Source organism: Toxotes jaculatrix, chromosome 8 (assembly GCF_017976425.1).
Source record: "Toxotes jaculatrix isolate fToxJac2 chromosome 8, fToxJac2.pri, whole genome shotgun sequence".
NCBI classification, from domain to species: domain Eukaryota; kingdom Metazoa; phylum Chordata; class Actinopteri; family Toxotidae; genus Toxotes; species Toxotes jaculatrix.
Genome location: NC_054401.1, coordinates 23,159,992 through 23,173,728, shown reverse-complemented (window position 1 = coordinate 23,173,728; position 13,737 = coordinate 23,159,992). Strand labels below are relative to the sequence as shown.

At 40.9% G+C, this 13,737-nt stretch overlaps 1 protein-coding gene across 6 annotated transcripts in view; it reads right to left on the bottom strand.

Annotated features, from left to right (window-relative positions):
- Nucleotides 1-13,737, bottom strand: part of LOC121185668 (vacuolar protein sorting-associated protein 13B-like) — a 362,080-nt gene that overhangs the window by 314,423 nt on the left and 33,920 nt on the right. For all 6 annotated transcript variants that reach the window (XR_005894381.1, XM_041043972.1, XM_041043973.1 and 3 more), the window contains exons 8-12: nucleotides 10,564-10,838; nucleotides 7,449-7,544; nucleotides 5,789-5,911; nucleotides 5,268-5,405; nucleotides 1,383-1,470 (exon numbers count right to left, since the gene is read on the bottom strand). Coding sequence is in view for 5 of the 6 variants with exons in the window: in XM_041043972.1 (XP_040899906.1) it covers nucleotides 1,383-1,470; nucleotides 5,268-5,405; nucleotides 5,789-5,911; nucleotides 7,449-7,544; nucleotides 10,564-10,838 (720 nt within the window). In the remaining variant the exon portion in view is untranslated. The remainder of the gene's footprint in view (nucleotides 1-1,382; nucleotides 1,471-5,267; nucleotides 5,406-5,788; nucleotides 5,912-7,448; nucleotides 7,545-10,563; nucleotides 10,839-13,737) is intronic.

Sequence of the window (13,737 nt, the reverse complement as noted above, 5' to 3'; positions counted from 1 at the left end):
AGGTGATCTGCAGCGTTACTCCAACATGAGGTCGATGGTGAGAGCAACCTGGGTCGGTTAGTTTTTCACTTGACTCAGAGTTTGTGTTAGTTCCGTGGAGATGACAAATAATTTGTTTGGTTGACACTGGATCTGGTCCACGTCTGAGAAGAAGAGAAACACTGACAGAAGACAAGCATTCCAACTGTCAAGGGTAACCACAACCATCCCGCAGGAGAAGAGACTGACACTTATCCTCCTGTCAGAAATGACTCTGACATCTCAGGATGACAGTATCAATGTTGTTTTTAATTTAGATTACTATCTGTGGCTTGAAAGCAGGAGGAAACAATAGCCCAGTCAGAGAGAGGGACAGGCAGAGAGAAGTAACATGAAAGAGAAAAACAGGGAGGCAAGTGAAACAACACAGGTGACATTAGACTGCTAATAAATCAAATTATCTGTTCATGTCATTCAATTAATTCAAGCATATCTTTGTTTCTTTGTGCTCTTTTAAAAAAGGCACCTGTGCTGAATCATTCACATCAAATTTCTGTCAGAGTTAATCATCACTGTAACTGGTTGTTTCCATGATCGTGACCATCTGACACCGTATCTGCAGAACATTTATAGGCCATTAGGGTATACTGTTATACTTGTGCCATTAGACAGAGTAAGGGGTTTCACTTTATCTAGATTTAATCAATTTTTTTTTCCATTAAGTGCAGAGCACGTCAGGTGTCATTGTCATACTTACACAGAGAACAGCTCTGCAGCAGCATTGAAATAAAATGCTCAGCCATCACACACTATAGCACAGAGACATTTATGGGCCAAATCTAACATTTCAAACTGAAGGGAGAACGTTTTATCTCTTAATGGGAACTTCAGATCTTCCAGACTTGAATAAACATTCTTGAGTGCCGCGGCTGAGGAATGAGAAATCCTGCCTGTCTAAGGGCTTCTACCGGGAAGAGTGACACCTAATTAGGCAAGAGGAGTCTATTCACTTTCTCAAGAGCTTACAGGTAAAAGAGACAGGGGGGAAACAGTGTTTCAACAAGCAGCAGTGAGAAAGAAACTCAAATACGTGTCAGTGCAGACTAAACACTTCTGACAGTTACCCTCCAGGTAAGTTTGGGGTGAGAGCGAGGACAGGAAGGGTCAAGGACCAGGTGGCTGTGACTCAAACAAGACAAGCTCTTTCTTCAAGTCTCCAGGGGGCTTGTTTGACAGAGAGGAGAGGAGAGAAGAAAGAAATAGAAACCAAGAGCAAGAATAAGACAAAAAAGAAGAGAGAACAAGGCAGAGGACGGGAGAACATGACAGATATAAAGAAAAAGAGAAAAGAGGTGGCAAGGTGAGCAAACAAGCTCTGTGAGGAGGAATTAATTAGACAATACCTTTGCCACTGCTGTTCTCCATTGTGTAGAGATAATCCATATAGAAAGCACCAAAGCGCTGCATGCCCGCTATCTCCGTGTAGGTCTCCTGTCAAACAAAAGTAGAGTTAGGTAAACATTCAGCAGTAAGGGAGCAAACAAGCTGATAGCCTTCAAGAGTGGTAGTGCCTGGGGTCATGGTGGATATGGCAAAAAGGGGACAAATCAGCAATAAAAAAACAAGTTACTGAGGCATCAATCTACTAAGTTATTTTTTACTGGCCAATAATATCACTAATATTCAGAACTATAGACCTGGAATGAAAATATAAGTAGTATAATATAAGTGAGTATAACTAATCACCTTTTCAATACCTCAGTACAGATACGGAGTCTGTTCTTTATTGAGTAATAAACTATTGCTAAAAGGAAGTGAAAGTTTCCTTATTCGGTTGTTACCTGGATGTATGCCACTGGAAATATGCATCTTATCTACTAAAAGATAGGACTTTTGCATAAGAAATCAAAACTGTCTGACTGGGATTGAGGCTGAAAATTGCGAAATGTTTTGGAAAAATTTACTGAGATAGCAAGGTGCAGCTTTCAAAACTGTAAATATAATGTAGGATGTACCTGTTTTCAGTATATACAAGTTCAGCACTTTGTAACTGTTCTAAATTAAAAAATAGAGTTAGAAAAGTTTCTATTTCTATTTGGCCTGCCAAACCTTCTTCAGGGTTGCAAGGGTGCTGCAGCCTATTCAAGCACACCTCTGGGAAAGGGCAGGGTACACCCTGGACAAGTCACCTGGTTTATTAAGTTTATTACAGAGCTTACATATACAGACAAACAAACTCACGCTCAGACCTACGGGCAATTTTCAGTCTGGCTTTCGCAAGCGTCATACCACTGAGACCGCCCTTCTCAGGGTGACTAATGACCTTTTAATGGCTGCTGATGACGGGATGAGCTCAGTACTTGTTCTTCTGGACCTTAGGGCTGCCTTTGACACAGTCGGTCACAACGCTCAGTTTGACGAACTGAGGCACTGGGTCAGAATATCAGGTACAACTTTAAAATGGGTCTTTTCATACCTGTCAAACAGGAGGTCCTGTGTCCTTTCATAACCACATATCATGTTTCGCTCCTGTCAAATATGGTGTCCCTCAGGGGTCAGTTTTGGGACCAGTTTTATTCTCTCTGTGTATTTGCTTCCCCTGGGACATATTATCCATGACAATATGACAGACATGACAGACATGGTGTTTCCTTTCATTGTAATGCTGATGATACACAGAGCCACTGATCCTGGAAGGCTGAGCTCACTGCATGACTGCCTATGTGATGTCAAAAGCTGGATGTCACAAAATTTTCTGCAGCTTAACTCAAGCAAAACAGAGATAGTCGTAATTGGTTCCCAGCACATAGCAAAACAAATCCTACCATCTGCTGATTCCCTGTTGGAACACATCAAGCCTGTTGCAAAGACTGTTGGCGTTTGGTTTGACAGTAACTTAGGTTTTGAGAAGCACACAACAAAACTTGTGCAGTCTTGTTTTTCTCATCTTGAAAATGTTTCCAAAATACGATGTATTATCTTTTGAAGACGCAGAGACCATTTTACATGCCTTCCTCTTCTCATCACGCCTCGACCATTCCAATAACCTCTTCACCTGCCTCAACCAAAAATCTATTACCCAGCTCCAGACTGTGCAAAACTCAGTCGCCAGGCTTTAACAAGATCCAAGAGAAGTGACCACATCACGCCTGTTTTATCTGTTTCTGAGGGTCGGCTGAAAACTAGAGGTGACAGATCATTAAACAGCCACAGCATTTAGTCACAGCCCTAAAGCTATGGAACGAGCTGCCTGAGGAAATCAGGTCAGCAGAATCAGTGACCTCTTTTAAATCTCTTCTTAAAACATACTTTTATCAGACAGCTTTTCCTAATTTTATTTATTTTTACTGACTGTCCTTTTGCTGGCGACTTGTTTTATTTGTTTCATATACTTATAACTAATAATAATAATAAGGCTATGGGCTTGTTTTGAAGTTATTGCCTTGTGTGAAGCAAACTGAAAAGTGGGTATAGAACAGCGCTCTATAAATAAAGATCACTTTTATTATTATCATTAGCATTACCATCATTAGCATTATTGTTGTTGTTATCATTGGCATTATTGTTATTATTATTATCTAGAGGTTACATTTAACCTGACCCTGCATTCTGTGGACTATGGTCATTACTGATAAATAAAACCTTGATATAGGTAAAACTGTGGACTTTCATCATATTCTTGATTTAAATGGATATCAGTATATTGCTATATCATAACTCACCATCATCATTTATTTATCTGCAGGTCAAGAGCTATTGACACTATCCTTAAAAATAACTGAAAGTATTTCTCTCCTGCACGAAAAAGCAGAGGTAAAGAAAGAGATTGAATGGGGCCCCTCACACACACACACACACACACACACACACACACACACACACACACACACACACACACACACACACAGTCAACACCTCCACCCCAGACTTGCTAACTAGTTCTCTAAACAGAGATTTCAATGGAGCCTTATCAGAGGGGCAGGTTAATGAGTAATATTTATTAGGGGATATCTAATGGCTCTGGCATGCTTTTGGATCAAAGCCATTAGCTGGTTTCAAAACCGCTAATGGAGTACCACTAAACCTTTGACTCTTGTACTATCAAGTATGAATAGATGGATGGATGGATGTCCAAACAATTGCTTCACTGAGGGTCATGAACATTTCTTAGCAGAGTCAACACTAGAGCTGTGATGGCTGATGAAGTGAGCTGCAAGTTATCAGGAACAATGGCTTTAGCACTACTACTTAGATAGCAGCGACAATGCTTTACTGCAGCCAGCCGCTGGGTGACTGACAGAAATATTAAAAGTGGTATGGATTTAAATTAGAATGATGCATTTACAACAAAAATGACTGAGACTTAAAGAGGACAAAATGTTATATTAATTTAGTGCAATTAGATATAGCTAAATATCTAATTGCTAGATATTGGGGGTTTTTTTCCAGATAAAATCTAAAAAAAAAATACTGGTGAAACAATAAGAATGTTGTTTACTGACTCAGATAAACTACTATTAGCAAAGTAATCAGTGTGCTTGCTTTAGCATGCCACTTCCACTAGCATGCCATATCCACACTGATGTGTATTAGGAAAACAACTTCACTGAACTCTTTATATATCTGAAAATAAAGAAAAGGAAGTCTTAACATTTCTTTCCATGTCTCTTGTGAATATTAGTTTTCTCAACAGCTGACGACCTGGGCACTACAAATCGCTCGTTAGTTTAGTGAGGACTGTGTCAGTGGTAGGTTCTGTTCAAGTAAACTGTAATATTAACACTTCTAATCGATAGGATTTTTTGTCAGCAGTACTGCTGTTGGTCAAATAAGTGTGTTACTGTGTTTGGCTAGTTGCCCTGCTGTGAAGAGTGTGCTGAGCTGATTGTTGGTCTAGTTTGAAACTGACTTAAATTTTTGCCATATGGTTCAGTCTCTGCCAAACTATCACCTCTGTGGATGTCTTCTGAAAGTTTTGTGGCTTGGAAACGCTGTATATTTCACAAATTACCTGTAATGTTAGTTAGACTCACTACAGGGAACTGTTTTTCAGTGGTGTAGCTTCTCTGAGGTAGATGCTCTCAGGAGACCTGAATCTGACATGCATGGTCTTACTGTATTTACACATACTGCATTTTGGCCTTCTGTTTGAGCAAAGGCAGCATCTGCAACTGCCAGAAACAGTTTTGTTCCAAAATAAAATTAAAAAAAAAAAAAACGCTTCGGAAAAATATTTTTTGGTACAGTAGTGTTAGGGATGGGGACTTCTAGAAATCTTATTTTGTGACCTTGTGATTAGCGGCATCTAGGATGAACTCAGCCCTGACTCCGTTGTTTTCTGGACTGCGGTAGTCAAAGAGAGAGTTGGTAAGATAAGTCATTCCTTTACTGCTTAGGCTGTCCCCACAACTGAAGAACACCGCATCCTAAAGAGACACAGGGAGAAGAAAAGAGGAAAATGAGGAGAGTTATTCAAGAAACACAGTTCAGCCCATACTACATAAAACAATCTAATCCAAAAGTATTTAAATAATTTGCACAGTTTGAAAACATAGCCTTTAAAAGTATTAATTAAAAACACACAGTTAACACAGTGAAATACAGTGCTTTAAATTAAGCCACCCAAAACCTTTGTACTGAATATGAGCAGTTGGTCAAGATGCTGTTGACACAGTGATGACAAAAGGTGGCTGGATCACACTCTTCCATAAACAAATCAAACCACACCTCTGCCTCCTTCGGGAAGCCCTCTTTTCATCTTTTTCACTCAAGTTTTCCCCCTCTTTTTCATTTTTCAGGCTGTTTTTACCTCTTCACTTCGGTTCATATTTTCCTCAAAATCCCGTACTCCCATGATGCTTTTCAGGCACAGGGCCCGGCAGCCCACAAAGCCAATCTGACAATTGAAGAAGGGCTCCCCCATCATCAGCACCTGGAATAAAGACCAGAGGCAGAAATTTTAACCAGTTCATTTTTTTTTAAACAAGAAACCGATCAGTTAAATAAAATAAATATTAGCGGACTTGGCTGGATGGTAAGGAAATCTGAGGGGAGGCTGGAGGATGTGACAGTGTGAGTTAATTTAAAACTGAACAGAAGGTGAAAATGCCAGCTTCAGAATCCTTTCCTCTCCAGAGAGAACACCCAGGACCTTATTAATAACAGTGCAATACTTCAAATAAATTCATTTGACTGAACCGCCTTTTTACATCCCAATAAAACATAAACTGTGAAATTAATGACAGTTAAAGACTCAATTTACTGTGGCCTTATTGCAAACAAGGTTCTCCACCATGACGCTGGTTTGTGGGCTCATTTCATTGTGATAAAAAAGAGCAGGGGTCAGGCAGCTTCCCTACGGAGTGGCCTGTGCATGTGTGTGTGTGTGTGTGTGTGTGTGGTAACAGTCCAGCAGAACCCTGTAACCAGAAAGGTGTGGTTGTCCCTCACCCTCCGTGCCTTTGCTTTACCCAGCAGACAGCTAAACAGAGAGCAATCCAATAAACCTTTACGTTCCACCACAAAATAATTACAAGGCTTAGTTTTCCCTGTTTTACTAGCCATCCCTTTGCCTTTCAGTGCTCTCACTTTTGGTCCCAGTTCAGACTGCTTTCTCTCTCTTCCAGCAAAAGCATAAATTACAGAAATTGGAATTGGAAATCTCTCAGAATTCTCACATCTGGTAGAAAGCTTAGGAGCAGAAAACCCCTTTCCTACTCCAACCAGGTAATCAGAGAAAAAGGTTTAAAAATATTTTCTACACCGAGGGGGAAATGCGGAAATGATCAGACTTGGGCTCGACTCAAACACAGATTCCACTGTGTTCACAACAGGCAACAGATTAGTGACCTGGAGGGGCTTTGCAAATGTACGTCGGCAGGGAATTAAGAGGAACCCCTGTCCGAAAATGAATAAGGAAATAATAATAATAATAATAAGAAGAAGAAGAAGAAGAATAATGAAGGATCAGAAGGAAGGACAGGGATCATGTTGGTCTTTTCTAGTCATGATACAACAGGACTGCTTTCCAGATGGGTAACATTGGTAGAGGGCATACATTATATCATTAGTAACATTATATCATTAGTAAAATTGGTTGGTTGGGACCTTATGCTGTTTTTACAAAAATAAGATTCATCATCATTAACACTGTGTACAACCTTAGCGAGGGACAAAATGACCTAACATCGCTATCAGGTTAAATATTTACATTGGCCTCCTGCTCATTTCTAATGTGACAGGACTAGGTAAGAATTTCAGACATCTGGACTGGACGTGAGGCTGTTTGGTTAGTTAGTCAAAATCCAAAAAGCTGCCATTGTTTATTTTAGTGAATCAATCTATTGATTCACTAAAATACTGCAATATAAACAAAGCAGTAAAAGACTAATCCATAAATCTTGTTCAGCCTTATTATGATATACACCTACTTCAGGAGACAGGGTAAGAATTAAGATGTCGGGTCTTACCTCAATAGTGATTCCCTGTTGCTCCAGGCACAGGACCTCTCTGGACTTGACCTTCTGTGGACTGTAGTAGCTGCTCTCTGAATGGGTCTCTGTCAGCTGAGGCAGAAGGAAGAGAGACAGAGTTCATTTAATATTCTTCAGGATGATCAAAACTGGACTTAAGTAAATACATAACTGAGGAGTCGTAGCTATTTTGCCTCGGAGGAAAAATACAGCTTAAATGTAATTTAAACAAGTGAAATGCTTCAACAGGGGCCACAACAAAAAATACATCAAAGCAGCTGATCATAAAAACTGAAGACTTTAATTCTGTGTTACAGAATTAGATTCTGTAGACTCTGTATTTAAAAATCATTAAATAAGTTCAAAACTTATTTAAATGTTTGCAACATTAGTTAAACACGGATGAGATTTTGCCACCTCAAAACACTGGGAGAGGAAGAGGGAACAGTAAGTTTTGTTCGACAGAATAAGTAACAGTAACAGCAACAATACAGATGTCACAAAAAAGCAACACTAAAAACTGGAAAGCATATGTCTGACTGTGTGTGTGCGTGTGTACCCACAATTCACTGCTGAAACCGACACATGATTTGAAAAATAAACAAAAGCTATGCAACTCTTTGGATGTGAGGGGGGATGAGGCCCCGAAAAATAATGCTTAAAACCAGAAACAACAACATCCAAACAAGGACAGATGACATATTCTTAGATCAGAGACTGGATACCAGCTTTGGGACTTTTTGGTCGTTTTCTCTTCCAAGTCTGGACTCAGGCCAAAGACATTTATCAAACCACATGACAGCCACTCCTCTCTGATTTTAGGGGAGGCCCTCTCTGGCTTTACTGGGGATGACAATCAAAAAAATGACTAAAGCACTCAAGCTACCAAGGAGGGAAACGATAATGCACAAGTGACTGTTCTTTGACTATTCAGATAACTTGATAAAAGAAGAGGAATTGTTTATAAAAGCATTCTGTGTGTAGAGGTAGTGTGGAGGCGGAGAGAAAGAGAGTGAGTCCCTTGTCAGGCTGGTTAGGGTGAGAAGAGTACGTAGCTGTGATGATTTTGAGGTTGGCCAGTATAAAAACTGTGGGTGTAGAGCAGAAGTGTGCAGGCCCCAACCCATTCAACTTTAACACAGGAAGCAGGTGCAGAGCAACAGGCAGCTGTGCCTTATTATCCTTAGTGATGGAGCAGACTCTCTCACCCCAGCTCCCTTCCCCTCTTTCGACTCTGATGGTTTGCTCACGTGCAGGGACCACCCCACCCCACAACCAGCGTGTTCCTGGGAGCAGCAGTGAGCAAGGACGCTAAATTATCTGAGTAAAGAATTCCTCTGTCCGACAACATCCGTGCACAGTGGCACTGACTCTAAAAAGTTGCCAATCAGACAGACACAAAGATCATCGATGTTTATCCCACGACAATATGGCCACAGTGGCAATGCCCAAGCTAGACTGGTGGTGCTTTTCTAACTGTTCCCAGGCCTTGCTGTTTCGAGCACAGACACAAATGCTTAATATGGCCAGTGATACACAGAGCTGCTGCTACCTCTGCTCTCCCTGCTACCACTTCTTTATAATACTTCGGCCCATTTAAAAGCTTTCGGAGTCCAACACAAATCAAATGATTCTTTATGAAGCATCTTGAAAATGTTATAATGTTGGATGTGAACATTGTGGTACTTTGTCTTTATGTCCATTTCTCAGAAATGTAACACAGTGGAAAAGATCTGATGGAAAAGCTGAAAAAAGACTTTGGGAACACTAGAAATTTGCTATTGTTGAAATAAATGAAAATACCAAAAATAAAGAAACAATGTTTCTTAAAACAAAATATGGCATGAAGTCTGGCATGCAATGAGAGCTTGGCAGGTGTGCAAAAATGAAAGAAGGGAACAAATGGCCAGTTCTAAACTATGCATTATGTGTGTAAAAGTCATTAAAGTGTACTGCCAATTTCTCTGATCAAACAAATCTGGGGAGTAATGCGTCAGCAATCTAAAAATACCTCTCTGATTTCACGTGCATGTCAAACTCAGGTTCAGGCAGTGGCTGTTCAAAGACATGAAATTCCCTCCAACTAAATACTTCCTTGTAGGAAAGCGACGAGAACGTTTAAAAAACCATCCTTTCAGCTGTCTGCAATTACTCCAGATGAGAGGCAATTAATTGATTAAAAGAACTCAAACAATGCAGGAACAATTTAAACATTATTAGAAAAGCACCAAGGTCTGTTTGTCCTGAGACATGCCTCCCCTCCACTGATCACACACACACCACAAGCACACATGTGTGCATGCCCACACACACACACAAAAACACACACATAAGAGCAGTAATGTGATCTGAAGTTCCTGAACCTGAGGGGAAACGCAGATGAATTCCAACTATTTTGAGTGTGAGCAGGCAGGATTAAAGTTTAGGATCCATTTCTGAATAGTAATCATACCATGTATAATGTTTAAAACATTAACGTGACCCGAGACGCCAGTTAGCGGTTAAACTACTCTCCCATGTACCGCACACAGAGACAAAGAGGACTGAAACTTCCTGAGGATCAAGCTGCCCTATAAGATTCAAACCCAAAATGACCACACAGTGTAAGCTGGGGAAAAAAAATTAGCAGGAGTAAATAAACAATAATGTAGCAAGGGAAAAAATGTTAACACAATGATATCTTAAATCAGGAAATTCTATATCAACATTACATATCATTATCTGCTGAATTTCCCAAAGAATTTCTTCATTTACCATGAAAGACCCTTTTCTGTAATACACACATTAAAGACATGTACATTCCTATCTTATGTATCATTCTTACATTGTCATCTACCCACACTCTTTCGTTGGTTTGGACATGGAAAAGCATTTTATACCACTGTATATAATATATGTGTATCTGAAATGCATTTTATTAATTCTAAGTCACACTCATACCACATTTATTTACTTTGTTACTAGGCAGAACACTTGTAGCATTAAAGCTGTGCTGAAAATAAAGGTTTCCCATGTTTGGTCATTTCCTTTTGATATTTGACATTAAGTTGATTAATGACTTAGTAATGAAATCATTTTTGATGATGTACGTTTCTTTAAACAGCTGATTTACCTTGAAGGTGACAGAAGCTTTGGTGCAGTAGAAGCCAATGGAAACAATGGGATCTTTGTGCGTGTGTTGCTGGGGGCTGTTGGGGATGCCTCCGGTCTCCCTCTGCGGGTAAAGGCCTTCCTCACTTTCCTCCTCTGTGCCGACAATGGCTGGGACAAAGGACCAAGCCCAGGACACCCAGCCCTGGTCTGCCTCGTCTGGACTCCCAGTCTGCATGTAGATGTCTGTGTTGGAGTACTGGTTAGTCCCCTGGCTTTCCATGTCCACATCCATCCCTGAAGGGAAAAGAAGTCTTAATTACTTATAATGCAAATATAATAATATAACCAGATTATTACACTGTAGTTTAAATAGCAATGAGAAAAAAGAGTCTTTTTAAGATGATTAAGATAAATATTTAAACAGTTTGTAAGTCACACACTTACAAACTTACAAAGATCTGGTGCACACAATGTAGAGTTCATAAAAACATGTATAATTATCCAGAATAAGAATCCTATAAAAAAAAAAATAGGAGCTCACTGGCTTGTGCAAAAGACTAATGTGTTACATTTGTACACTACAGTGTTGCCAAATTTATACTACATTCACAGCAGAGTTCAGAAAAAACACAAAATTCCCCCTCAGTATGCTTTAACTCCAACAGATAAATCAATTTAAAGAGGCAGGTTCTGAGAACAAACTGGTCAAGCAGCGAGAAAAGTGTTGATAATGGAAGTATCTGTGCCCGGTGCAGCACACTAAATTAATTTGTCCGTGCCTTCAGGGCAGCTTGATACAAGCAAGTTGTTTCAGCTGTCAACTGAACACACAAAAACAGCACAGACCAAGGCAGTTTCACAGTAGTTGCTGCCAATGCTCCAGCACGCAGGTGTGCAAGTATTTCTGTGCTGCGTGAACTCTACAGAGAGAGGGTGGGGAAGTCCATTCCAGTGGAGGCCACAGGGCACAGCCTGTCAGCCAGCATCCTGACAGAGGTGAGCCTTGACTGGGCCCAGTGGATCACTGTGGTCAGGGCTGTCTGAGCTGGACCCAACAGCAAAGGCCACATCCACATATGCATTCAGTGAGGAGCTGGGTCACTGAGGCTGCCTGCAGCACTGGCTGCTGTGAGGCACAGACCTCTCACCAGGTGAAGAGGGTCATGTAGAAAGTAGAGGGGGCTGCAGATTGAGCAGAGGCTGGATTGCCTGGACCTACCAATGGGTCAAGGCATAAATATGGGACAAAGTGTGGACAAAAAGGGACATTAGGAAAACAAAAAGCCTGAAGCCGAAGATAAACAGAAGCTAAAGGCTGTCAATGGGCCAGTTCTCATGTTAGCAACAGAAAACTTTAGCAAAAACGGGGAAGTAAGTACTTGGATGACCAATGGGATGTAAGTCAGTGGACTGGCATGTCACGAAACACGGTGAAGCTCATTCACTATTATCTTTGTCCTGTTACTTAGCAAACCATCTGGGGGTTCACAGGTTCCCCAAACCACGACGCACCACCCCGGTCCCCTGATCCCCACCTCTGAACTCATCCCATCGTGTCTGTTTCCATACACACTGGGAGAGAGGAAGCTGATGTCAATACACAAGAATGTGCAATCCCATTCCTCGTGGCCTCACGTCCTCTGTGAGAAAACAATATTGTCCGTGAGGTCACAGCTTAGGAATCCCAGAGGCTAAGGCGGTGAAAATTATGACATATTTTAATTAAATCTTTCACTTTGCGAATTGGCAGTTGGAAATCCCATGTTATGGCTTTTTAGTCCCCCTCCCCCCAACCTCCCTGTCCGATTCTGTCTCTCGTTTTTCTCTTTTTCCCTTTTTGTTTTCATGTGAAGCCTTTGAGGTGTCAGTTCAACGAGTTAAGCTCTTTCGCTTCACGTCACAGCCTGACGGAGAATACGTTTGAATTGCAAGGCAATCAAAATAAAAGCACAATTACCAATCAAGTGATCAAAACAGACCGGCTTAAGGAGACTTTGAAGTATTAATCCAAAGAAGTGACTGCAAAATTCCCAGAGAGTGATGTCGGCTGGCCAAAATGTATGCTGCTGTGGAGAAAAGCTCTGTGACCACACAGGTGTGAAAGACAACCAAAACTGTCGCTCTGCTTCACCAGGAGAGCAATCCCAGCCTGACTGGATCTTTTTCATGGACAACCAGCAGTATCAGCGAGTGCATCTGTCCAATACGCAGAGCTCAGAAGCACTATGTAATAGGATATGTCAAGGTCAAAGTTGGTTTCCATGAGTCCAAAGTCTCCAGGCAGTGGTGTATGTCTAAGCTAGCAAGGGAGTGGGAGTGTAAGTTAGTGAACAGCTGAGTGACACTGAGACAGTACGAGGGGAAGGCTGAGAGAAGGCAGTGCCCTCACAGGCCAGTAGATGTCCCTCCATGTTTATAGAGGGAGAGGTGAGCTGATTACCTGACAACTGACCAAAGCCTGCTCTGCTTGTCGTCTTATGCATCTGCTGAGTGTGCATGCATGTTTGAGTATATGTGTATACACATGCACATTCTCAGCCTAGGTTTGATGAAAAGTACATACCAAAATGTAATGCATCCATAAAGGATACCATATGTCATGATTCACTACACTAAGTACTTGGATATAAAAGAATGGGCCACGTTTGAACATGTGTGTTACATACTCTTTCACTTTAACAATACTGGCTTAACATTAACATGAAAGTATTTTAAAATCCATTTTAGCAATCATGGCAGGAGAATCTAAAATAATGTTCTGCGAGACAGAAAGCTGATTCACTCAAGTCCACAGGGTTCTGAACTCAAAGGCCTGATGATGATGATGATGATGATGATTAAAAAGAGGAGCTGTCATGTCTCTTCTGCTAAAAAGGGAGTAACACAAGGTTTATAAAGAGGAGATGGGATGATCTGGCTAACACACGTCTGATGCCCTCCTACAAACAAAACACAATACAGAGTGCAAAACACCTACATACACCTATACACATCCTCACATATATGCTATACCAAGGCACACACACACACACACCCTGCCACACTTCAGCAGCCACAGTCCTCAGTTCATAATTCTTCACATACTTGTTGAAACCGTACAGCTTTCACTGCCGTGACCAGCTGGTCTATTCAAGAATGTTAGTCATCTATGTTTCCAACTGCTGAAATTTCAGTGACTTCACTGAATGTCAGA